Below are 23777 nucleotides of genomic sequence, written 5' to 3' on the forward strand. Positions count from 1 at the left end.
TAATTTTTTATTAAAGTTAGTATAATATTTATTATTTAGTTTATTTACTATCACTGTCACTTTGATATCAAGTTATTTTAAATAAGTACTTTTAGTTAATTAAGTTTTAATTTAAATATTAAATTTACAAACAAATATACTTATGTACTTGAAATTTGCATTTATCTATTTTGTTTTCATCAAAACACAACTACACAATATACTCGGGACAATAAAACATAGTGTGTTATTTACACGAACAGAACAGAGAGGAAGTGTGCTACATGTGTGACCCATATTATTAACAGGTGGGTCTTGAACCAACCTTTAACACATACAATTGGCATTGATGTACAAACATAAATTGGGTTAACACATACAATTGGCATTGATGTACAAGCATAAATTGGGTTAAGACTTTAAGACTTTAAAGCATGTGCCAAAAAAATTTGATGAAAATATAGCTGAAAGTTTTACACTTATATTGTGTTTTTATCACCAGGCTCAATTCCTTCTAGAGACACTCAAAGTAGACATTTTGGGTTTGGTTTTTCAATGTAAGCTGAGGGTATCCTTTCCCGCGAATACTCAAAAATGAGCTCAAAGCATAGAATTTAAGCGGTAAGTTAACTACAATTAAGCTCAATTGCCTTAATAAATACAGAAGCAAGTAAGGCACTTCAATATTGCTCTTAAGCGAAGGCAGTAAAGGTACTCTAAACAACACTCTACCCAGAAAGGTCATTAATCATCATGAAAGAAACCCCCTGCACAATCAGTACTCCCATAGACAACAGTTGCATTCACAAAAGAAAAACTGGGCTCAGTAAGCAAGAAATATCCAACCCATGCTCCATTCCAAGGGTTATTTCCTATCTGCTCAGAAGCAGTAGAAGGTTTCAAAATCTTGTTGTCCATCCAGACCTCCAAATCACTTCCAGAACACATCTTAAGCAACAAGTTCTCCAACTCCAGAGTCTGCACCCACTGCTTGTAGGTACGAGCAGTCCATGCCTCTCTAAATAGCAGCTGCACAAGCTTCTCTCTCTCTTGCAATGCCTGTGCTGCAAGCTTCTCTGCTTGTCTTGCTCGTGTTTGTGAATGGCAAAGAGCCTCACCGAGTGTCCCATATCCTCGCTTAGTAACACCAACACGTTTTCCACTTCTCGCTTTCCAGTTTGTGTTCCAATCATCAGAACTGTAAAAAAACATGTTAGCCAACGGAAGCACCATCGGGCTGAATTCACTGAAGCCTGTCAAGTATCACACCTTGTATCCTGTTGATATCGGATGCAAATGAGAAGTTAATCTTTACCTGTCTCGGGTGGAAGCTCCTGGTAGAGCTGATGGGATGGCAAGAGGTTGGGAAACACTTGACAGATGCTCACAAATTGGTGTTGGATCTGGCAGTTGAGTTAGCTCGTGTCCAACACGCAGTGAAACTAAGAGAAACTTGTCTACAGATGGAGGGGTACCAAACTTGATAGATCTAGAGGTAGTGAAGTCACAACTTGCCAAAGATCCCTTCCATGTAAGGGAGCTTTGTGAAGGTGGTAAATCACAATTCTCCAGATACCCATACCCTTTTTGAGAGACCAAATCTGCTAACTCCTTGCTGTCAGCTGTATGCCATAAGGCCCCATCTTTATGTGAATTTTTTGCTGCATTTAATTCTACAGAGAGGTTTCCAGATACCCTTGAAGACTTACTAGTCCCAGCATCAGAAGACTGTTCAGTCTTTGATCCACCAAGCAAAGTGCTCGTTGTGGATGACTCCGTTTCAGCTCTCACAACACCTTCCTTGGCATCTTTGTCCAAAGCATCATCTGAATTCTCCTCGTTGCTATCTTTTAATTTGTAGCCATCACAATCACAGCTCTCACAGTTGCCATCTTTGCAACCATGTCAAATATCTCCTCATAATCAATCCCATGTGTCTGCGCATATCCTTTGGCTAACAATCTAGCCTTGTACCTGCTTATGCTACCTTCACTGTTATGTTTCACCTTATACACCTACTTACATCTAATAGCTTTCTTGCCTTCAGTAAATGTCACCAAATCCCAAGTCTCATTTCCATTAATGCATCCATCTTCTCATTCATAGCTTTCTCCCAATACACATTTCCAATAGCCTCATCAAAACATGTGGGCTCTATAACTTGCATAACTTTTGCTATATGATCATAGTGATGTGCCACATAACCATCGTAAGTCAACCTCTGCACAAGGTTTTTGACTCTTCTAGATCTTCGTAACTTTGCATTCATGGCTTCCAAAGACTTCTTTATACTAGTTGTCCTCACTGCTGGAATCCCGAGCTCCTCATCAAGGCTCATGTCCAAGACACTAGACTCTCCATCAACAAGAGAATGCCCTACATAAATATCAAGCATACCAAGGGGCTCAACCACTTTCTCTTTGCCTTTATGTGATGTACTAACTACATTTCCAAGACTGGTATTATGATGTAGCCTTCCACTCCATGGTCTATCAATAGAACCGTTGCATGAGAACTCTCTTAGTCCACTCAATGACTATGATTGTTGACTTGCATTCTATGCATCCATATTTCCACTTACATCAACCCCAACAACATCTTTTTCAGCAGTATACCAACTACTTATTTCATCAAATACAACATCCCTGCTTACCCTCAATTCACGAGTAGCAAGATTATAACATCTATATCCCTTTTGCTCAAGGGAATACCCAATAAACACACATTTTTCTGCCTTTGCATCTAGCTTAGTATGCAACTCATCTGGCGCATGCACATATGCAATACATCCTAAAACTTTCAAGTGAGACAAATAAGGTTTCTTGCCAGTAACTTTCTCCTCTGGTGTTACATCATGCATGGCTACAGTAGGAGGCATGTTCATAATATAAACTGTTGTAGACATAGCCTCAGCCCAATAGCTATGCGGCATATTCTCCTCTGCCCCATCAATGCTTGTGCTATCTCTGCAAAGTGTCTATTTTTCCACTCAGCAACTCCATTTTGCTGCGGAGTATATCTGCATGTAAACTGTCTCTGAATGCTTTTATTCCGCAAGAAATCAGAGAACTCATTGGAGAAGTATTCTCCCCCTCCATTTGACCTTAGACACTTCACATGCTTCCGTGTCTACTTTTAAGCCATCACTCTGAAATTATGAAAATGAGTGAAAACTTCACTCTTCTCCTTCATGAAATACACCCACACTATCCTCATGTGGTCATTAATATTGAATGTTACATAGTACCTGTAGCCACCCATAGACATAGTCTTCATGGGGGGACACCATATATCTGAATACACAACATCTACTACATTCCTGCTCACATTTCTGTCATGTGGAAATACATGCTTTGTTTGCTTTCCAAATTGGCATGCTTCACATACTTTCTACATACCCTTCAACCTTAAACTTAGGCAACCTTGTCACAATTTCTTTAGTCTACATAGACTTCATTCTTTGCACATTTACATGCCTAATTCTCTTATGCCAAATGTTTGTATTTGCAACAACTCCTAAACCATTTGCAAACATTATAGCACTCACTTTAGGAATATTTAGGGTTCATACAAAACACACAACAACATCTAGTACTGCAAACAAAAATTTACCTAGGTTTTCGCTCTTAGACAGCGAACCACAATAGCATTTTTTCAATGCACAGCAACAAAACACGCTGGCCACCAGTAGAGTGAAATTTCACTGCTTGGCAGCGACCTACGAAACTGTCACTCCTGCCTAGATCGATGCCGGTATATTTTTATTCTAACACTTTTCTAATGTTTCTAGCCTTATTGTCTCACTCTTTCTAATTACACTCTCTTTTCTTATTGAAATCTATATTAAAAGAGACACATACATACATGGCTTGGGAGGAACGTTACACTAGCTTCCCTCTCTATTCCTACTTGCTTGTGTAATAGACAAGGCTCAAACTCAAGTTTGAGCCTTGAGCTTGAGCTTGAGATTTCTTCTTTTCTTCCCTCTTTCCCCATACACCCAAATATACTTTTAGCTTCCTACAACTTTACTTTCAGCTTCCTAGAAGCGAACTAGCATCCGCGGGTGAGGCTCAAACTTTTGTTGGAGGTGAGATTCAAACTTTGGTTAGAGCCTAAACTCATGTTGAGATTGAATTACATTTATAGTTCTGTGTACTACCGTAAAAACATCGCTTTAATCTTTCTTATTGAGATCTTGATTTTCTCAGGGATTGGAGGGTCTAAAACAAGGTGCTTCAGTGTTTCTCATTGATGGTTCTGCAAAGGAAGGCACGCGGGGTTATTCATTCCATTGATGCATCTCAAACATGACATTGTGGTTTTCAATTCATTGGTGAGACATGTGCAGCAATACATGTTGATGACACATTTCTCATTCCATTTACCACAATGGATGCAAGAACAATGTCTCAAGCAGTTGGAAGCATCATCAAATGGCCATTGGTCAACCTTGTTATGGACAAAGACATTACTAATACCAAAGAGGATAATTTTGCAGAACTTCTTGTTGATCAAGAAGATCACTTTATAGATAGGGAGAGCTGAAAAGAGAAAAGTGTCATCCTCTAGGATGACAACAGATCTACAAAACTTGGCAATGGAGTAGGTATTGCTGGTCCACCCATACGAGGCTATAAATTATAGAGAACTAGGGGGAGAGTAGCTTGGGTGTCATTATAGAAGGATCTTTGCATCCCAGTTCAACTTGTGTTTCAGGTCTGAATTTGGTTAGTTTGCCGATCAGGCAACTCACATTTAAGAATGGTGAACCATTAGTGAAGGACACAGAATCTTCTTCTATTGATGAGGGTATTCAAGATCACTTCAAGCAAAAACATATTGACAGCCTAAACAATTCAAGTGATGAAAAAGAGGATGATGATGTAGAGAGCAATGATGGCGATAGTTCTGATGAGACAGACACCATGATGCCATGATCACTGACTATGATATCATTGAAGGGACAAATAAGAAAAGGAGCTATGTCTATAGGGTAAGGGTAATGAAAAATTACAATAAAACCCATGGAGCTAGCAAAAAATGTGATGTTGCAAACATTCACAACATCGCAACCATTGATTGTTGCGAGAAGCGATGTTGTCAATTTGGAAATAGATCCAAAATCATGCAAGCTAGATTACACTTTTGGGGACCAAAGCTATAGTACACGATACACATTTGTACGAGATTGCATGGGCATGGCCTATAGACAAGGTCAAGATGACGAGTGCTTTGAGTTCACATTTGATGGGAAGAAGGTTTGTAGTAAAGCATGGTATGTAATGCATGGCATTGGTAAGTCAACGTTTAGAAAGAAGTTCTTGAATGGTGCATGTAATGTCAGTCATGGCAACAGTGGGATAATACGGAAGGGCATGACACATGTTGAGATGGCAAAATCAATCATACAGGGCTTCATAGAGAATAATGCCGATCAAATGCCACATAGGTCAAGGACAACTATGCATGGAGCCCGCGAGACCCAACGTGTTCTACCAGCAATGTACAAACAGGTGGACATATTGCGTGAAGTGAATGACACACTTGTCTCATTCGAATACCGGCCACTGTCACAACCATCATTCTCTCAAGATTGTGAAACACAGAGTTCAAGACAGTTAGTTTATCAAAAACCAGCACCTTCTCAAAATGCGACATTTGTATGGCAATCAAGGTCAAGTTGGAATCAACAAAAAATCAAGAGGAGCATGCTAGATACATGGCATAAAGAAGGGCACACATGTTGCAGCAAATGAGTTGTAGAAATCTATACTATGCTTGGAGGAGCTCTTCCGAAATGAACCCAAATAGGTATTTGTGTATTATACATGATAAGATGGACCAGAGCAAGACTGCCATACCACAAATTAAACCAGTTCCTAAATCTCTCAATGGGGTTGAGAGGCTTCCAGTATCCTTAAGAGGAATGCTTACTCATGGTGGACATGGACAAACAGCTTATGGTCACTTTGCCTTGGGGTTATGGCCAAGTGATCCCAACTTCACAATTTCATCTCTCTCAAAATGTTTAAGAAACTTAGAAAGAGGAGAGCAACACATGTATGGTGACTTGAGCTCACAAAACTCAGATGCAAAACCACGAACAGATCTTTTGTATTGTGTTTTGTCTACTATGGCCCTGTATTAGCATATGGAAGTGCTAAAGGAGAGAAACGCATATTGTAAGCCGAGCATTGAGGATGCACATGTAGAGACACATGTAGAAACAAATGTGGATACAGAGGGAAATTGTTCTTCACATATGCAATCAGTCTTTCATATGGAAGTGCTAAAGGAGAGAAACGCATATTGCAAGTAGAGCATTGAGGATGCAGATGCAGAGACACATGTAGAAACAAATGTGGATACAGAGGGAAATCGTTCTTCACATATGCAGTCAGTCTTTCATATGGAAGTGCTAAAGGAGAGAAACGCATATTGCAAGCAGAGCATTAAGGATGCAGATGCAGAGACACATGTAGAAACAAATGTGGATACAGAGGGAAATTGTTCTTCACATATGCAGTCAGTCTTTCATATGGAAGTGCTAAAGGAGAGAAACGCATATTGCAAGTAGAGCATTAAGGATGCAAATGCAGAGACACATGTAGAAACAAATGTGGATACAGAGGTCTTTACATATGCAGTCAGTCTTTCGTACTAACACACATGTGCAGGATAGGGGCAATGCCACCAATGCCTCAAGTTTAATGCCATCAAATTCATAGACATTTTTCAAGAGATTGCCAAGGACGTTGTTGTTGCAACTTGACAATTGTGGTTCTGAAAATAAGAATCGTTATGTATTTGCCACTCTTTAAGTATGTTAAGGAAAATGAGAAGGTTGTGGAGGGCTTAAAAAACATGTCAATTGGTGGAAAGAGCACTTGCAAGAGAAAGGAGACCAAAGTGATTATGCTAAGTGGATCAATCCGGTCCTTGCCTATTGGGAGAATCTTATGCTAAACATGCAGACCCCTAGTGCAAGGGAAGACATTGGATTTCATGACTTTTGGCCAAGGAGTGTATGCAAAAAAGCTAAGCCTCTTAACCTTAAAGTGGAGGATGATGTAGATGAAAGGTTTGATGTAAATGAGGACCATTATTGTGGTCCAATGCGCAACAGACCTGCTAAAGAGTTCAACCTGACTCTTGATGTGTCTAAAGGAGATTTTGTGCTTGTACAACCTTGTGATGCAAATTACCCAATATGGTTGGGAGTGACAACAAGTGATGTTGATCAAAACAACAACTCGATAAACCACCTACAAGTTCAGATACAATATTGGGCACCAATTTCAAAGAAGAAGAATGCAAGTGATGTGGAGGTTTATAAGGATTGCTGGGCAACTAGCTTCGTAATCTTTTAGCAATGTTGTATGAAGCTACCAAACTCATAGTTCAATCATTATTCAGATTGTAAGGCTTTCTTAAGCTTTTAAATTTATGGTTCACCCATTGTTCAAGAATTTTGATTCAATACAGATGGTGATCTTTTTAATTCTATCACCTAGTCTTTCTTACAACTTAAAGTTACATTGAATATCCTTTCTTTGTTAAAGTTTCTGTGTTTGATGGTCAACTGGAGGCTATGTGATATAAACAAACTTAATTCTTGGTGTGCATGTGTGTGTGTGTGTGCAGGCAAATTTACATCCCACCAACATTCATATATACTTGTTACAAATGTACAATAGTACATAACTCATATCGCATTATTCAAATGCTTGTTGAGAACATCCAATAATAAATCTTGCATATCGCACAGTAAACATTGTATTGGATCTAACAAAGAATTGTCCCAAAATTGTGCATATTTCCCAAAATTCCTAAATTTGAGTTGATGGTGGATACGGAGGGATTCATCCTCACTGGAGCTACTTGCTCGGGGGGGTCACTCGTATAAATATGTAAGTATCACGTGGGTTCAACAGAAGGACATTTTAAATATTTAAAACTTACAGAAATATATTTACAGAGGGGATTTATTTATTGTATTTTTAAAAAAAATTACAGATTTGAATAGAAAAGGATACGTTATATTCACTAAAAAATTCACAGATAAGGGACTTTTTAAATAGGCCTTGAACGCATGTGATATAGAGGATTTACATATAGTGACCCCCCCGAGGCTACTTGTTGAAGATGAAGACATCCTACAAATAAACAACCCAAAAAAATTGCTCTTGTATCAAATATTTAATCTAAAAACTCTGTGGTGCGTCTAATACCACGTCTATTCTGTGTGGTGCGCGTCTATAGGCGCGTCTAAATCGTGTTGTAAACGCGTAATTAAACGCGCATTTAGATGCGTATATACACGTGCACTACACAGAACAGACGCGGTTTTAGACGCGATATTAGACGTGATATTAGACGCACCTATAGACGCGATTTTCAAACCTACTTTTAGCGCGCTTACTTTTCTTCACATACTTTTAATGGGCTTGCTTTGCTATTAAAACAGATCCACAGCCTAGCATCCACACTTATCTTCAAGCACCCACACTTATCTCCAGGCTTACACAATCATCTCCAAGCACACAGGGTAAACAAGGAAGAGAAGAAAGAGAAGCAAAGGGTGAACAAGGAAGAGAAGAAAGAGAAGCAGCTTTGAAGAAGGACAAGAAGCTTCCATACCTCTATCCAAAGGTAAGTATCTTTAGGGTTGATCTTCTTTGAAAGTTGCTCTCTTTGGATTCATCCTTTTCTCTCTTTGAAACCAATGTTTTTGGTACAACTGTTGTGCTTTTGTGTCGGGCGCATGTCCTTTTCGAGTTTTTAAAATAGTCCATCTCTGTCAGAGCGCGTCTATAGACGCATCTGAGAGCGCGTCAAAAAGCGCATCTATACACGTCTACTCTGTGTTGGAAACAAGTAGCCACGCAAAGATAGATGCTGTTTTTCTCCTCTCTTTTTCTGTCTTTTTTTCTCCTCTCTTTTCCTCTCCTTTCTCCTCTCTTTTATCCCCACTTTTTCTCTCTTTTTCTCCTCTCTTTTCCTCTCCTTTCTCCTCTCTTTTATCCCCACTTTTTCTCTCTTTTTCTCCTCTCTTTTCCTCTCCGTTCATGGAAATAAGTGATTGCGTGAATGAAGAAAGGGATCGCATGAATGATGGAAAGGGATTGCATGATTGAAGAAAGGGATTGCATGAATGATGGAAAGGGAAAGCATGATTGAAAAAATAGATTGCACTCTATATTTTCCTCTCTTTTTCCTTCTCTCTTTTATCCTCTCTTTCCTTCTCTTTTCGTCTCTCTTTTTCTCTCTTATCTCCTCTCTTTTTCTCTCTTTTTTTCTCCTCTCTTTTTCTCTCTTTTATCCCCTCTTTTTCTCCTCTCTTTTCCTCTCCTTTCTCCTCTCTTTTATCCCCGCTATGCATGCCTTTTCTAATCTCTTTCTCCTCTCCTTTCTCCTCTCCTTTCTCCTCTCTTTTATCCCCGCTATGCATGCCTTTTCTAATCTCTTTCTCCTCTCCTTTCTCCTCTCTTTTTTTCCTCTCTTTCTCCTCTCCTTTCTCCTCTCTTTTTTCTCCTCTCTTTTATCCCCGCTATGCATGCCTTTTCTAATCTCTTTCCTTCTCTCTTTTTCTCTCTTTTTCTCTTCTTTTTCTCTTCTCAGTTCATCAGTAATCTTCTTTTTTTCTTTTTTCCAGTTCATCATGTGGCCAGGAAGCTCTTCAGGCTCACCTAATCTTCGGGAGACCATCTTTCGGGACTTATATAACCTTTTGGGGCATCCTCCCAGTCCTGGGGAGTTATAGGGCTACATGACGAGTACTCTAAACACCCCCAGGAGTCGGCACTACAGACTCCAAACCACCCCAACCCCACACCTTTTGAGATTACCCCAGCAGAGTCAACACAGCCCAGCCGGCTACATAGCCGAGCCCCTTCCCCCATGCCATCCTATGCCCCTTCCCCCATGCCGTCAGGAGGCCCTTCTGCCTCGCAGAGCTGTCGGCGTACTCCCGTGCAGTCGAGACTTGGTTCTCCAGCTACAGGTGGCCAGCGTACTATCTCGACACGACACAGTAGTAGGCGTAGTAGTAGGGAGAGCGGTGGGGGATGCATGGCACAGTGCTTTGGGAGAGGTGGTGGTGGGGACAATAATGATTCAGATGATTTAGACGTGCCTCTGGGTAATGGTACGATCTATTATGACATCACTCAGACAAGAGGCATCTTGATAGATGCACGGGGGAAGGACATCATGGCCTTCATGTGCTCTGTGTAATTGCTAACAATTACAGAGATTGCTTTATTCACTACAAAGAACAATCAAAGAGGTTGGATGATGAGACCCTCGCTGTTGTTCGCTCTAGGTATCCTAACCCCCCCAATGTTCAGTTCACAGATAAATGGGCCAATTCAAAGATTGTTTGGATACTTAGCAATAAAAGATCTTCGCTTAAGAGGCATGCACTAGCGGAGCTTGCCAAGCTCCAAGGAGGTCAACCACCAAGGGGCTCGTCCCACACCGCTCACAAGCGTGAGTGGAAGAAAGCAATGAAGTCAGCGAAGAAGGAACCCAGTCTAAAGCACGTGGAGGCACGAAGGATCCAAATGGAGCAATATGGAAGCGTGCATTTTGGAGCAGGGGGTGTTGAATCATAGGAGGCCCAGTTTGTAAGTATCGATCTCAAATTATATTGTTTATATAGTTTATTAGGAGGTTGTTTCTTTGTACTAACCCCTCCGCAAATTGTGTCATCTTGCAGCTTGATATCGTGGGCAGGTACCCTACTCCTGTCGAGACAGCCTACCACCGCCACCATCATAGAGGAGATACATGGAGGCACTTCTATAATGACGGGTTGATTACTGAGGAGCAGTATATCCGGGCTACTGGAGAGTCCCCCGAGGTATTTGAAAGTAATTAAATAATGTCAATATTATAAATAAAGATTTGATTTTTTATACATTGATATATGTTGTCCCTTGTTTACAGGACCCTGCACAAGAAGATGAGGAAGAAGACGAGGAAGAAGGGGGCGGAGAAGGGAGCGTAGAAGGCAGCGAGGACGTGGAGAACTTAGATTAGTTGTAGAAGTAGTGCTAGCTACTCTTTTTTGTACTTAGCCACTGGCTTGGCTTTGTGCCTCTTGTATATACACTCCTCTTATTTTTGGTACTTGAAGCCACAGGACGTGGCTTAGCTTCATGCTATATGTACATACAAGCATTTTTTGAGCTATCAATTAATGCCTTGTAACTAAACGTTTTGGAGTTGTAATGTTTTATTTGGAATTGTAATTAATGTCGGCTATACACTTGCTTGCAAGAGTGCTAATTAAAATGCGGTTGACTGTAAGAATTGAGTCACAATGTGGAAATGGGATTCCTGTAACTACATAGCATACACAACATAACAGCATTCTATTCAAGCACACAAAATTTAAAAAATATTCTGTAGCGCGTCTATAAATGCGTCTATATACGCGTCTGTCTATTCAAGAAGCGTCTATATACGCGTCTGTCTATTCAAGAAGCGTCTATTTGCGCGTCTACAAACGCCTCTATAATTGCGTCTATAAACGTGTCTATGCATGCGTCTGTCTGTTTTTAAAATTTCTCCCCGAGCGTCTATTTGCACGGCTATATACGCGTCTATAGGCGTGTCTGTTTGCTATCTTTTAAACGCACCTTTAGACGCGGGTTTGTAGATGCGCTAATAGACGTGGCAATATACGCGCCCGTAAGCTATTTTTTTAGTTGAGTAAATGCGTCTGTGTGTGCATCTGTAGGTGCTTTGTCTTGTTGTGATAGGCTTAGGCTTAACATAAACTAGCTAATCCATTCACTTATGCATTAAGAGTAGGGTTTAGGTAATTCACCTCTTTTTTCTCTTATTTTTGTTTCTTACTAATGTGTTAATGAGGACTAAAGTTCTTTTTTATTTATTATAATTCGTTTTTGTAGGCATATTCAAGTCAGCAAGGTTTTGGGCATAGCCTCTTATATACGGTAAGCCCTATTTCTTTGTGCTTTGTGATTCTTGTCTTTGTGTTTTTGCACCCTTGGTTATCGGGGATTAGGGTTAGGTCAATAGGCTAGGGCTATGCATAGTCCTCGTATGCATAGACCTCTTTATGCATAGGGATATGCATAAGGGCTAGGCTATGCATAGCCCTCTTTATGCATAGGGCTTATGCATACCCCTCTTTATGCATAAGGGCTTATGCATAGGGATTATGCATAGCCCTCTTTATGCATAAGGGCTTATGCATAGGGCTTATGCATGGCCCTCTTTATGCGTAGGGCTTATGCATAGGCTATGTATAGCCCTCTTATGAAATAGGCCTCTTATGTATAGCCCTCTTATGAAATAGGCCTCTTATGCTAGCCTACTTATGCACTAGGGGGCTTATGCATAGCCTTATTATGCATAAGCCATATTATGCATAATGAACTAATGTTTTGATTTTATATGATAATCTTTTGTAGGTCTATTCATGCAAACGACCTCCAAGGGCACAGGCCACGCATCCCTTTCATACCGATTTGGCTAGTAGAGAGGTAAGCCCTCTTTGTTTGTGCTTCTTCTATTTGTGTTTTTTGCATCCTTGGGTTCTGGGGATTAGGTTTAGGGTTTAGGTATGCATAGGCCATATGTCAAATGGCTTATGCATACAGCCTATGCATAGGGCTTATGCATAGGCTGTATGCATAGGCCTTATGCATAGGCCATATACATAGACCGTAAGCTAATATGCATACGACCTATGCATACGGCCTATGCATAAGCTATACATAGGTCATATGCATACGACATACGACTTATGCATATGGCTTATGCATACGGCCTATGCATACAGCATATGGCATATACATAGGCCGTATGCATATGGCTTATGCATACGGCCTATACATAGGCCGTATGCATACAGCATACAGCCTATGCATACGCCTTATGCATAGGCCGTATGCATACGGTTTATGCATACGCCTTATGCATAGGCCGTATGCGTACGGCTTATGCATATGCCATATGCATAGTCCTTATGCATACGGCATACGGCTTATGCATAGGCCGTATGCATAAGCCATATGCATAGGCCGTATGCGTATGGTTATGCATACACCTTATGTATACGGCTTATGCATACGCCTTATGCATACGGCTTATGCATAGGCTGTATGGCTTATGCATACGCCTATGCATAAGCTATATAATACGGCTTATGCATACACCCTATGCATACGCCTTATGCATAGGCCGTATGCATAGGGCTTATGCATAGGCCTTATGCATATGACATACGGCTTACGCATAGGCCGTATGCATATGGTTTATGCACAGGCCATATGCATAGGCCTTATGCATAAGCCGTATGCATATGACCTATGCATACGGCTTATGCATCAGCATACAACCTAGGCCATATGCATATGGCATACAGCTTGTGCATTCGCCGTATGCATAGGCCGTATGCATACGGCACACGGCATACGGCTTATGCATAGGCCTTATGCATACGGCTTATGCATAGGCCTTATGCATAGGCCTTATGCATACGGCTTATTCGTAAGCCTTATGCATAGGCCTTTACTTACAGCTTACGGCATACGGCTTATGCATAGGCTTTATGCATAGGCCTTTACTTACGGCTTACGGCATACGGCTTATACATAGGCCTTATGCAATCTTCTCACTATCCTTCTCTTGCAAAAGAGGAGTGGCCTTTGGCTTTAATAGTGGGGAACGTGTGGAAAGTCTTCAGAAGCTATCATCTAAAAGGGGCACTGTCGACCCTGCTTGTCTAAGTAGTATTGTAGGAGGTCGTAACAATGCCCTAATATCACTAGTTGTATTTTTTGTCTAAGCTTATGTTATTGTTTTCTCTTAGTTGGCTTGACATATGAAAGATAAGTGGCCTTATTCATTCTCTTGGTTTAGGAAATGGACTTACGCATAGAGATATGGGGCATTGTTATATATCATCTAGAATGTTGCTTATGTCAGGCTAGGAGTGGTTATAGTGGCAGGGGAGCCCTCGATCTTCTCACTATCCTTCTCATACAAAAGAGGAGTTTCCTTTGCCTTTAATAGTGGGGAGCGTGTGGAAAGTCCTCAAAAGCTATCATCCGAAAGGGGCACTGTCCACCCTACTTGTCTAAGCAGTATTGTAGGAGGTCTTAACAATGTTTTAATATCACATGTTGTATTCTTTGTCTAAGCTTTAAGTATGGATTGGGTTAGAACAATCATATTTTCTTGCCTATGCATATATGTAGCAGCAATGTCGATCGACCCGTCACAACATCCTGATGTGGCCAATCTACTGTGTCCATTATAAATGAGCGATATGGGTAGCAAGCTTGCTTGGAGTTTACACAGACACATGTATGGTTCCATCAAACCTTTTCACATATACAAAGTTAATCTTTTATGCATTCTATTTGACTATATATTTTAATCTTATATGCAGGCAGGCTTACAGTCGGGGCCCGTACGACACCATGGGGGCAGACTACCCCACTTGGCTAGTCGAGCCGTGGGGGCAATCTACCACACTTGCTCAGTCAAGGCAGACCATGCCTTTGATAGGTGCAGAGCTGAGTGGTGTAGGCCCTTCATGATATGGGTGTGATGAGCCTACACCACCTTCCTCTACTAGAGCCACTCGCACTCACGCACGTTGTCATGCCATGGCATGTCTATGGTGTGAAACCATGCATATGAGGCCATTAAATGCAAATCCAGATGCATGGGATTAAGTGCCATGACTTGAGTCATTATATGATGCCTAAGTACATATGTTCATATTGTAAATGAGGTTCAATAAGACGAGCTGAGACTGAGTCAGGTCTCAAAGCCTGTGTACATAACGGGTATAGTAGGTGTTTTTAACACTTGGATAGTGTGATGTTTTTAGTGGAGGAAAAGGGCAGTCTTTTGCTGTGTAGATGCATGCTTGAAGGCCAGGCAAACAGTGGAGAAATGTGTGAGTTTTTGTGAAGTGCACAGGCTAATAAGGAGCCATTTTGGAGGGCAAATAGCAGGAGCTGGGAGTGCCTGATGGGTATGTGATGAACTGAAGAGTTGTGGTCAGACATGCTATGAACAACTTCCTAGAAGAAAATTTTTGCATAGGAGCTACAGTTTAAGATCTTTTTAGCACCCAAGGTGGGTACTTTTCATCCGGAATAGCTACAGATGATAGATGGCTAGTTTGAAGCGGCTTTTGTATGCACATGATGAGCATACTGTGGTGAGACCTAGATGTCTGGACACAAGTGGTCATATGGAATTCAAGGCCATGAAGTTGGACTGGTGATCGGGTGCGTGAGCGATAGGGGTGGTGCCTGCACTTTCTGTGTGTTAAGAAGAACGAAGAAGAAGAAGAACAGAGCGGAGTTTCCATGGCTCGCAAGTTCTTCGTGGGAGGCAACTGGAAATGTAATGGAACTGAAGATCGTTATTGTTCTCAATGGGGCGGATGTGCCTCCCAAAGATAAAGTTGATGTGGTGATCAGTCCTCCGTTTGTTTTCTTGCCACTAGTAAAGAGTACATTGCGTCCTGATTTTGATGTGGCTGCCCAAAATGCTTGGGTTGAAAAAGGGTGGTGCATTCACAGGGGAAATCAGTGCTAAAATGTTGGTGAATTTAGACATTCCTTGGGTCATACTTGGACACTCAGAGAGGCAGTTGTTGCTGAAAGAGTCTAATGAGTTTGTTGCTGATAAGGGGGCTTATGCACTCAGCCAAGGACTGAAAGTCATTGCCTGTATTGGTGAAACACTTGAGCAACGTGAATCTGGAGAAACTTTAATTGTCGTTTCTGAGCAAGCTAAAGCTTTTGCAGGAAAAATCGATGACTGGAGTAATGTTGTTCTTGTGTATGAACCTGTTTGGGCTATCAGCACCGGCAAGGTTGCAACCCTTGTCCAAGCTCAAGAGGTGCATGCTCATCTGCGGAAGTGGCTTGCGGCTCAAGTGAGCCCGAAGGTGGCTTGCGTGGCAACAAACACGAAGGTTTTTTTTAAAGGGAATATTCGATTAATAAGCTAAAAAAAAGGAGGCGCAGTGTATTCGAATCGGGGGAAATTCAAAATTTTAGCTGCAAAAGTAAAGGGTGCCCGAATCTCTTGCGGGGAAAGAGAGAAAAACCAGAAAACAGCGCATATCGAAGGGGGTGTGCAGGAAAATGAGAACCAGAGCAGAAATTGACCAGTGATTCAAAAATTTTGAGGACGACTACTATAAAAGGCATCTTGGGGTTAGAATTAAAGGAGAAATGAAGCGCTATTGAGGGAGATGATCTTCAAAAATCCTACTATACATGATGAATACTGGTTTGGGTGCATACTGCAGTGAAGCGAAGTAAGGAAAAAGCAAAAATTCGAGCATTCGCTTCTTTTTTTACTCAAAGATAAGAATTCTAGTAGTTTTTTTTGTTACTTACAATTTCCAAAAAATCGTGTAGTCCTGGGATAAATACACTACCCCTTTAAAGCTTTGGGGAAGATCTTGGGTATTTTTTTTTTGTTGCTTTGGAGAGTCAGCATCAAAATACAAAGATTCCTGGAATTTGGATTTTACTTTCTACTCGGTTGGATTTCGGATTGCTAGACATGGAGTTTTCTAAAATCACATGAATATGTTGTACATATGCCATATGTCATCTTTGCTTTGTGAGTTGTTGGAATCTGAAAAGCAGGTTTTCATGAAATCAAGAGATATCTTGAAATGATGGAGTTGGCAATATATGAAATATGTGATGTGAATGGTCACATGTATATGGAAATCATTTGTAGAATGTGTTATGCCTACATGTGATTGGTTTGAGGCATTTGGAAAAAGAGTCAGGAGAACTATGCTTGGAACTGGTCATGCTCTTGGCACACAATTTATGTGCAATCATCAAGCTGAATTTGGGGATGTATTGAAGTGAATTAGCACATGTATATTTCATCAAAAATGGAGATGTCTTATGCTCCTTGAAGAGCTATGTGTTTGTGTTTTCTTGCTGGGATTTGAAGCAACTCTCACAGCCAGAAGTCTCGCACTTTCCCAGCGATACCGCCCACATCCCGACAGCTTTTGGTGAACCCGACGTGAAACTGCTGGGGTGAGAGTGTGGTGAAATACACAGGGAAGCTATGGCTGAGAATCCAGAGGGACAGGGGGTTCATTTTGACCCCGGGGTTATGCAAATGTTTCAGATGTTTACTATGTATATGCAACAGCAGAGCAAGCTGCTGAGAGGGGACAAATTTCCACGACTAAAGCACTGCAATCAATTGTGAAAAAGGTGGATCAATTTGATGGTAAGGACATCACAAAGTACCTGCGCAATTACACAAAGGAAATGGAGCTAAACAGGGTGACTGAGGAGGATATGGTTCGAAGCTTTGAGCTGGTATGTGTTCCTGAAATAAGAGAGCGCATAAGAGGATTACAGACAGCACATGGTGGCAGAAATTGGGAGGAGTTCAAGCTTGCTTTAAAGGATGAATATTTCATGGAGGATTCTGAGCGGGTGACCAAACGAACTTTCTTGGAATGGGTCACAAAACCCAAAATGGAAATTTTTGCCCCCACAGAGTTGCTAAGAGAGTTTGAGAAGCGCTATGCCCAGCTGTCAAGGATAGAGCGAACAACCTTGGATAGGGAAAAAACAGAGCTCTTCTTACAAGCAGCTGGGAAAGATCTCCAAGAAAAATTAGAAATTGTCCTTGAGGATAAGGATACAGAGCAGGGGCTAAAGAATGATTGGAATGATGTCGAGGATGTGGTCACCATGCTAGCAAAGCGGCAGCGAAGGAGGGATAAAATGGTGATGAGCTCGGCAACTCCTATAACTGCTGTTACTCCTGAGAACCTACCAAAACCAGCTGCTGCAATCCCAAAGGTAGAAGGGCCGATGGATGAGCTTATTAAGGGCATGCGAGACCTAAAATTGAAAATGTCCAGGATTGAAGAAAAAGGGCTACCATTAGGGCAGGCTTCTATGCAAAGGCCTCAAAGCAAAGAAGGGTTTACATTCAGATGTATATGGTGTGATGACCCAGAACATGCAAAGAAAGACTGTGCTAGCTATAAAGAAGCCCTCAGAAATCAACTTGTGTTTTTCAAAGATGGGAAAATCCACCTTACAGAGACTAGTCTTCCATTAAGCACAAACTTTGGGAAAGAAGGGATGAAAAAGCTGGTTGAGGATATGGCTGGCTGCTAGCCATGCCATCTCTATGGTTGAGGCAGCAACCTATGGGTTAAAGGCTGGTCAATCAAAGCAGGAATCTGAGAATGATGAAGATTATGAGAATGAAGATTTTTGGCCATCAACAATGGAATTAATTGCGTCAAAGAAGGTGTCTAAGCAAGCTTTGCATGAGGCAGGTGACTGTATACGTCTTGAGACTAGCTGGGAGGAGCCTGTGGATTCTTTATCTGTTCATGCCTACATTGCAAAATGCCAAAATAATGAGGCACAAGTAGAGGAAAAGCGTAAGAGGGAAAATGAGGATTAAGGAGGGCCATCAAAAAGAGTCACCCGTGGTAGTGAAAAGAAGGATCCTGGGCCATCACATATGCCTCCACCGCATAGCAAACCTCCACAGGAAGTATCAATGGAAGAAGTGCCAGCAAAAATGAAGCATGAGAAGGAGAAGGGTAAAGGGAAAAGTCCACTCTACAAGCTTCAATCTGATATTGAAGCTGCACAGACCTCAAAAAGGTGCTTGAAGAGAGAATTCTAAACAGTAGGGTGGAATTTACACTAGGGGAAGTCTTGGGAATTGCAAAGAAAGAATTCCATGATGAGATAATTGATATTATACGAAGGAACCCTGTGTGAGCTTGATGGAACAGAGATAAAGAATCTTGTAGCAGGCAAAAGGATCAAGATGTTTAAAAGAAGGCATGACAGTGATCCTTTTGATTCACAGGAGACTCAGGATGAAAGGCTTGACAGTGATAGTATGGATATGGTTGAAGAGGAAGAGGATGATCTTCCTGGTAATGTAGAAAATGAAGATGACATCCAGATATATGTGGATCTTGATGATGATTTGGCACATACCAGAGGATGTGCAGGTTTAGAGGGGGTGGATGTCGTGCCATGGCACGTCTATGGTGTGAAACCATGCATATGAGGCCATTAAATGCAAATCCAGATGCATGGGATTAAGTGCCATGACTTAAGTCATTATATGATGCCTAAGTACATATGTTCATATTGTAAATGAGGTTCAATAAGACGAGCTGAGACTGAGTCAGGTCTCAAAGCCTGTGTACATAACGGGTGTAGTAGGTGTTTTTAACACTTGGATAGTGTGATGTTTTTAGTGGAGGAAAAGGGCAGTCTTTTGCTGTGCAGATGCATGCTTGAAGGCCAGGTGAACAGTGGAGAAATGTGTGAGTTTTTGTGAAGTGCACAGGCTAATAAAGAGCCATTTTGGAGGGCAAATAGCAGGAGCTGGGAGTGCCTGATGGGTATGTGATGAACTGAAGAGTTGTGGTCAGACATGCTATGAACAACTTCCTAGAAGAAAATTTTTGCATAGGAGCTACAGTTTAAGATCTTTTTAGCACCCAAGGTGGGTACTTTTCATCCGGAATAGCTACAGATGATAGATGGCTAGTTTGAAGCGGCTTGTGAGATCCCGGTCTCCACCGCGCAACAGATTCGGGGTACTAGTAGCGGAAGTAGCACTTCTTGCGCGAGGCAGGGTCCCACACTCGGGGCCTCGTCCACGGATATCCGGACAAAAGACTAATCCGTCGGTTTTTCCAAAACCGAACCCGGAAAAACTTCCCTTATCCGGAAAGCACGGGCGATTCCTCCAGGATAACTTTTTACTCTAACGTAGTCAAGACCATTAATAATGATCAAACTGATCCGACTGCACCTATAAAGATACTCGGTCAGATCAAGGAAGAAACTTGCACTTGGATCATTGGGATCAACGCTTTTTTCCCCATCAAGAGAGGCACAGCCGTTGATTCCTATCCATAGAACAATTTCTATCCGGGACTTACTTCATCTATCGTAAAAACGGAAATTGAGTCTCGATTTACGGATCCATCAATCCAGTTTGGTTAGGTTTTATCCCGGGTACCAAGGAAAAGAGTTCCAAGGCCCCCTAGCCGGAATTTCATGCAAACATAAAACTAGCCACACCACTTACACACCCAATATGAAAATTGCCTTTTTCTTAGCATCAACTAACTTTAAAACAATCCTTTAATGAAACCATAGTACCACTGATCACAATCTCCCAAATTATCCAGTTGATTCATAATTTCCCATCATTCCTTCATCAAAGTATCTATGGCATCATTGGCAACTAGAACGCTCACCACCTGTCCACACAGGGGCCGTTTCAATAGTTCCTAGCCCATAATACTCAACAATATAATCACTTATCAAGATGGACTCTCGTTGAAGATCAGCAAGATCAACCAACAGATCCATATAAAAGAGCCATGGACTCATCCGTTGAGGACCAGCAAGGTCAGTCAACCAGATCCATGCCCGGTTCCAGAAAACAACTCTTACTCCTTGTTCCAATATCTTCCTCGACGCACGCGTGGGTATCCTGGGCGACCCAGAGCCCGAGCACCGTATGGTCAGCACCCTCTAGGATCCTTCGCAGGTAACCTAGCGCTTCACTCATAGGCCGCTTCCTTGGTCCCTCATCCACCGTACCGGAAGCTCACCATTTTAATCAAACCGAGGCTGGTCAAGACCTCGGCCGACCTTGCTACGCGAGACGTCCTCCATTGACTCTCCGTCAGCAGTTGCAACTTTATCAGTTAGGTCTCCACGACCTTAATCACAAGACGGTCAAAATACTTTCCCAGCATTCTTGACATAAAACAGCCATTTACAAACAGCATTTACAAACAGTTTACAAATACAATTTCTATATTAACTCTCATTTTTCCACATTATCCCTCATGCAATCCACATTACTTATTCCACATTTCATTTATATGTGTACTCATCCAATCATATCATTTTCCATCTCTTCACTTCAGATTCCTTCACATCACATATCATATATTCACATCCATATCCACATCCATACATCCACATCCACATCCACATCCACATTCACATCCATACATCCACATCTACATGCTTATCTCCATTTTCACATCCTCATTTATACATCCACATCCCATATCCACATTCATACATACACATCCATATCCACATCCATATCCGCATTCATACATACACATCCATATCCACATCCACATGCATACATTCATTATCACGTCCTCATTCATACATCCACATCCACATACATACATACATACATACATCCACATCCACATCCACATTCTCATTCACATCTATACATCCATATCTACATGCACATTCACATCCATACATCCACATCTATATCCTCATTCACATCCATACATCCACATTCATGCATCCACATCTACATGCCTACATCCATACATACAAATCCACATTTACATCCATGCATCCACATCCACATCCTCATTCACATCCATACATCCACATCCACATTCACATCCATACATCCACATCCACATTTACATCCATGCATCCACATCTACATCCTCATTCACATCCATACATCCACATTCATACATCCATACATCCACATTCATACATCCACATCCACATCCACATTCACATCCATACATCCACATTCATACATCCACATCCACATCCATACATCCACATTCATACATCCACATCCACATCCACATTCACATCCATACATCCACATTCATACATCCACATCCACATCCACATGCATCTTATCATATCTTATCACTTCCCATATCTTTTATGCATACCTCTATGCATGAAATTCAATTATGCTAAAAGTAACACTTTTATAATAAAATATTCAACTTTTATGGATACCTCTATGCATGAAATCCAATATGATAAAAGTAACACTTTTGATATAAAAAAATTATCCTTTATGCATACTTCTATGCATGAAAATTAAAAATGATAAAAGTAACACTTTTGATATAAAAAATTTTCCTTTATGCATCCTTCTATGCATGAAAATTAAAAATGATAAAAATAACACTTTTAATATAAAAAAAATTATCCTTTATGCATACTTCTATGCATGAAAATTAAAAATGATAAAAGTATCACTTTTGATATAAAAATTTTCCTTTATGCATACTTCTATGCATGAAAAATTAAAAAAATGATAAAAGTAACACTTTTGATATAAAAATTTTTCCTTTATGCATACTTCTATGCATGAAAATTAAAAATGATAAAAGTAACACTTTTGATATAAAAATTTATCCTTTATGCATACTTCTATGCATGAAAATAAAAATAATAAAAATAACACTTTTGATATAAAAATTTATCCATTATGCATACTTCTATGCATGAAAATAAAAATAATAAAAGTAACACTTTTGATATAAAAATTTAAGCATTATGCATACTTCTATGCATGAAATAAAAATGGTAAAAATAACACTTTTGATATAAAAACTTATCCTTTATGCATGATTAAAATTCAATTTCTCCATGATTATAATGAAATTCTTTCAATTAATCTAGGATGATAATTCCTAGAATATGGTAGGAAGTCCTCTTTTTATGCTTTGAATGAAATTATTTTATGCATAATTTTTATAAAAATTTTGCCATAGCTCCGCTGCTATGACTGATAAATCTCAATTTTTTCTAAGGGATAAAGCTTATCATTAAGGAAATAATTAAAATGATCTCCAATTGGATCATTAATCTATAGTGGATTGAATCATCAATATGCATAAACTAAAAGCATAGAAAAAAGCCATTAAATTGGCCTCAAGCATAGCTTAATCTTGGGTTAAGGAAAAGCTTTATGAAAAGCTTGATTTGGATTGAGAACGGGTCATGAGTATGACCATTTCTTACAACTTGCTTGATTCTTTGTTCACGGTAGAGGTCCCCAACCAATCAATTGGTTAAGTATGTTGATGGAGCCACTAATGGGGATTGAAGAAAGAGGGAAGCTCCAAAAACTAGTGAATTATTAAATGAATTCACAGTTCTTGGCTTAGGTGGAGTAGAGTAACGATGCATAAACACTAACTACTTTTCAACAAGGGGGAGGCTTCTATTTATAGGAAAAATTGAGCTCCTAACCAAACAAACTGATTCTAGAATTTTCTAAATCAGTTTGGTCAATATTTGACCATTTTTAGGTCAATTAAGCTAACTTTTTGGAACTAGACTTGAATGAGGAGAGAGGAGAGATGAAATATCTCAATTTTTATGAGTTTAAAACTCATTCAAGCATGTGAAATATGCACCTCCTTTAAAGAACTCCCCTTCCTTACATATGTGTCATAATGGAATCATTTTAATATTGCTCATAGTTTTTTTTTACTAATAAACCTTGTACATTTTCAACTCTTCATCTTATGTGAAATATGCACCTCCTTTAAAGAATTCCCCTTCCTTACATATGTGTCATAATGGAATCATTTTAATATTGCTCATAGTTTTTTACTAATAAACCTTGTACATTTTCAACTCTTCATCTTATGTGAAATATGCACCTCCTTTAAAGAATTCCCCTTCCTTACATATGTGTCATAATGGCATCATTTTAATATTGCTCATAGTTTTTTACTAATAAACCTTGTACATTTTCAACTCTTCATCTTATGTGAGCATTTACTCATTTTTGGATACCCAAAATATCTCATATTTTTAATATTGCTCATAGTTTTTTACTAATAAACCTTGTACATTTTCAACTCTTCACCTTATGTGAGCATTTACTCATTTTTGGGTATCTTCTTTTTTACAAATTTGGATTTATCTCTTCCC

General features: G+C 40.2%; 1 protein-coding gene and 1 pseudogene across 1 annotated transcript; one reads left to right on the forward strand and one right to left on the reverse strand.

Annotated features, from left to right (window-relative positions):
• Window positions 1-496: 496 nt before the first annotated feature.
• Window positions 497-2317, reverse strand: LOC147620995 (uncharacterized). Its single transcript, XM_086825373.1, has 3 exons — window positions 2272-2317; window positions 1295-1826; window positions 497-1177 (listed from the first exon to the last, which is right to left on the reverse strand). The coding sequence occupies exons 1-3, from the start codon at window positions 2315-2317 to the stop codon at window positions 724-726; spliced, it is 1032 nt and encodes a 343-aa protein (XP_086681499.1). The 3' UTR covers window positions 497-723.
• A 12999-nt stretch (window positions 2318-15316) lies between these two features.
• Window positions 15317-15997, forward strand: LOC147620996 (triosephosphate isomerase, cytosolic pseudogene; annotated as a pseudogene).
• Window positions 15998-23777: the final 7780 nt, after the last annotated feature.

The sequence above is a fragment of the Cibotium barometz genome, chromosome 31 (genome assembly GCF_041138505.1).
Source record: "Cibotium barometz isolate CiBa-2024 chromosome 31, ASM4113850v1, whole genome shotgun sequence".
NCBI lineage: Eukaryota > Viridiplantae > Streptophyta > Polypodiopsida > Cyatheales > Cibotiaceae > Cibotium > Cibotium barometz.

Coding starts and splice junctions, on each gene's coding strand:
- LOC147620995 (XM_086825373.1), bottom strand. CDS start 2,317: ATGAGCCTTGATGAGGAGCTCGGGATTCCAGCAGTGAGGACAACTA. Junction 1,827..2,271: donor TCCAGCAGTGAGGACAACTA/GTATAAAGAAGT, acceptor ACAAATTAAAAG/ATAGCAACGAGGAGAATTCA. Junction 1,178..1,294: donor GGAGCTTCCACCCGAGACAG/GTAAAGATTAAC, acceptor GTTTTTTTACAG/TTCTGATGATTGGAACACAA.